The following is a 3,138-nucleotide window of genomic DNA, read 5'->3' on the forward strand; positions in this document are numbered from 1 at the left end:
GGAGCACCGGGCCCAGGGTGGACGTGGGGTGTGTTGGGGTTGTTTTCCTCGGTGAAGTGGTTGTACATCTCCTCTGTGCACGGCGGCGGCTGTAGCAGGTATTTGGCAGGAGAGGGCAATAGGGAACCGTCTTCCCGCTACGGTGCCTGCCGTGTCCCAGCGCTGGGTGTAGCCTTCAAGGGCAGAAGACTAACCTGAGCTAGTCCCAAGATTGTGGTTGAGAAACTAATAACATGGAAGAACCCAAGCTAGTACTTATAAGGTCAGTGGAGTCAGAGCTTAGTGACAGTACTGGCTCTTTAAGAATTATTTGGTTTTTTCTTTCCATAAAGCTGTATAAACAAGGGGAAGTGCTTGGCACTGCTGGTTATCAAGGAAAGGGGCGACTGCTCCCTTGTGTGCTGCTGTGGTGGGGTCTGGGGATGTCATCTGCTTAGGGAACTCCTGTGAAGCACAGCAGGAGAGACTTTCCGAAAAGAACTGGAGGTGGTGACCTGTGTGCCATCGTACAGCAAAACTGGGAATCCTGGGGTTTATAACAAAGCCACTTACACCCCCAAACTGCTACTTGTGTTTTGCCACTGGTGACAGTTACCTTGCTTGGTAAAAGGTTGCACTAGCAGGAATTCCATAAAATCCTGTAACAGGGCTGAGAAATGCACCCTCTCATACTCCTCTTTTGTTGTTGTTCAGAAATGGCACCTCGTAAGGGCAAGGAGAAGAAGGAAGAGCAAGTCATCAGTTTGGGACCACAGGTTGCAGAAGGAGAGAATGTTTTTGGTGTCTGCCACATCTTCGCTTCCTTCAATGACACTTTTGTCCATGTGACTGATCTCTCTGGCAAGTGAGTATTGAACACCTATCACCTGGTACCTGGCTTCTTCATGTGTGAAAACAGAAACTGGGTTTGGCAAGAGGTTCCCTGAGCTTCTGCTGAGCTGTAGGATGGAGAAGAGGAGGCTCAGGGTTGACCTTACCTCTCTGCAGTTCCCTGAAAGTGGGTTGTAGCCAGGTGGGGCTTGGACTCTTCTCCCAGGCAACTAGTGACAGGACAAGAGGACAACGTCTCAAGCTGTGCCGGGAGAGGTTTAGGTTAGACATTAGGAATAATTTCTTCACAGAAACGGTGATTAGGCACTAGAATGAACTGCCCAGGGAGGTGGTAGAGTCACCATCTCTGGAGGTGTTTTAGGGAGAGACTGGAGGTGGCACTTGGTGCCATGGTCTAGTTGACGTGGTGGTGTTAGGTCACAGGTTGGACTTGATCTCAGAGGTGTTTTCCACCTTGATTGATTCTGTGGGATGGTATGTGTACATCAGCATAGATTGGGTGGCTTGGTGTGCTCCTCTGGAATCAATGTTGTGTTCAGGGTACTGGGTGGCAGCTTACTTATCCATAACATTGAAAATAACAGGTTCTGTCTGTGCCCAGACACTGGTTTGTGGGGACAAAGGAGTAATGGCTTTTTTCTGAACGTCACCTTTTCCTTCTGTAGGGAAGCCATCTGCCGTGTGACTGGTGGGATGAAGGTGAAGGCAGACAGAGATGAGTCCTCTCCCTACGCAGCCATGCTGGCAGCCCAGGACGTTGCCCAGAGGTGCAAGGAGCTGGGCATCACTGCCCTGCACATCAAGCTGCGTGCTACTGGGGGGAATAGGTAAATCAGAGGGGCTTGGTCAGTGACAGTGGTGGCTGATGGTGGTGATGTGGGTCTGGGACAGGAGGAGGGTGGTTTGGGATGGGGAAAGTGTGATTTTAATACTGCCAGTTGTTTGTAAACTGTGTTCAGCTTCTGAGATGTTTAAGGGATTGTTGGTTCTGACTCTCCTCCAGGACCAAGACTCCTGGCCCTGGTGCCCAGTCAGCCCTGAGAGCTCTGGCTCGCTCTGGAATGAAGATCGGCCGCATCGGTGAGCGAGGGAAGGGGATTATTTAGTAAAAGGAGTTTTGTAGGCATATGAGCTGCTTGGCCTGAATATTTAACTTTGGGATGTTCTTCGTGGTGGCTCAGATGGCACTGAAAGAAGGATTTAATTTAACCAGTTCCCTAGGCTGACAGTTCACCAGGAGGAGGTGGTGTGAGCAGAACTCAGAACCCAGGTTACTGTGTGCAGAGCAAACCCTAGCTCACAGCAGGATGCTGCTGCTCCTCAGGTGTGACAGCGTTTGTCCCAGAGCTGTTCAGTCCCCTAAAAATGCCTTGTTGGTCCTGACTTGAGACTGTGACTCAGTAATAGTGGAGTTCTGCAGCTGTTGGAGGGAGAGTCCTGAACCTTGTGGGGGAGTCACAGGAAGCAGTGGTGGTGACTGCACTGGAAATTCTTGAAGCTTCCCCTGTTTCTTTGGAAACACTGTGGCTGCTTGGTTTAAGTGGGATGAGAAGTGGGAATTTTTGCTTCCTAAACATTAAAAGCTCTGGGTACCCAGCTTGTGGCAAGATCCCAAATCCCTTCATCCCACGGAGAGTTCTTTCTGCCTGTGCACATCTGTTGCGGTGACCAGCTGCTGAGGTGCAGCTGTGGGGTGTCAGGGTGCTGGCTGGGGTAGGGTGTCTGTGCCTGTTGGATTTTGGAAGTACCTCAGGAAGGTAACTGTGTTTTGTGTTTTCTCCTCATAGAGGATGTCACCCCCATCCCTTCCGACAGCACTCGCAGGAAGGGTGGTCGCCGTGGACGTCGTCTGTAAACAGCGCTGCACCTTCTGTTATTAAAGCTCTCTTAAACCTCTGCTCAGCTCTGTGTTTTCTTACTGGGGTGTGCTTAGGAACTGAGGGGCTTCAGTTGAATTGCATCCACCAATGGCTTATGCTCTGGAGCTGGGCTTGTGGGTTGGGGGGGATGTTGTATGGGAACCAGGCTGGCTGATCCAAAGCCATGGTGGGTCTTCGGCTTCAGGAGTGAAAGTTGCTTGGATACTTGTGCTTTCACAGAGAGTCATGGTATCTCGGAGGTGTCCTGGCCATGGAAAACAAAGCTGGGCTGGGAATGAGCCACTGCTGCTGGGTTTTCTGCAAAATATTGCTTCATACATCACTTCCCCTTTCTGTGGAGAAAATCCTCTGCCTGGACAGATGTTCCTAAGCCAGCATTTCCCTTGGTGCAACCACGGTGCTTTATTTGTCATTTTAAATGCAGCCA

At 50.6% G+C, this 3,138-nt stretch overlaps 1 protein-coding gene across 1 annotated transcript; it reads left to right on the forward strand.

The window, feature by feature from the left end:
- The first annotated feature begins 690 nt into the window (after positions 1–690).
- On the forward strand, positions 691–2,727 carry RPS14 (ribosomal protein S14). The gene is made up of 4 exons (XM_009072829.1): positions 691–844; positions 1,497–1,658; positions 1,835–1,911; positions 2,619–2,727. The coding sequence occupies exons 1-4, from the start codon at positions 696–698 to the stop codon at positions 2,684–2,686; spliced, it is 456 nt and encodes a 151-aa protein (XP_009071077.1). The 5' UTR covers positions 691–695; the 3' UTR covers positions 2,687–2,727.
- The last annotated feature ends 411 nt before the right edge of the window (positions 2,728–3,138 follow it).

Source organism: Acanthisitta chloris, unplaced genomic scaffold (assembly GCF_000695815.1).
Source record: "Acanthisitta chloris isolate BGI_N310 unplaced genomic scaffold, ASM69581v1 scaffold38344, whole genome shotgun sequence".
In the NCBI taxonomy this organism is placed as follows: Eukaryota; Metazoa; Chordata; class Aves; order Passeriformes; family Acanthisittidae; genus Acanthisitta; species Acanthisitta chloris.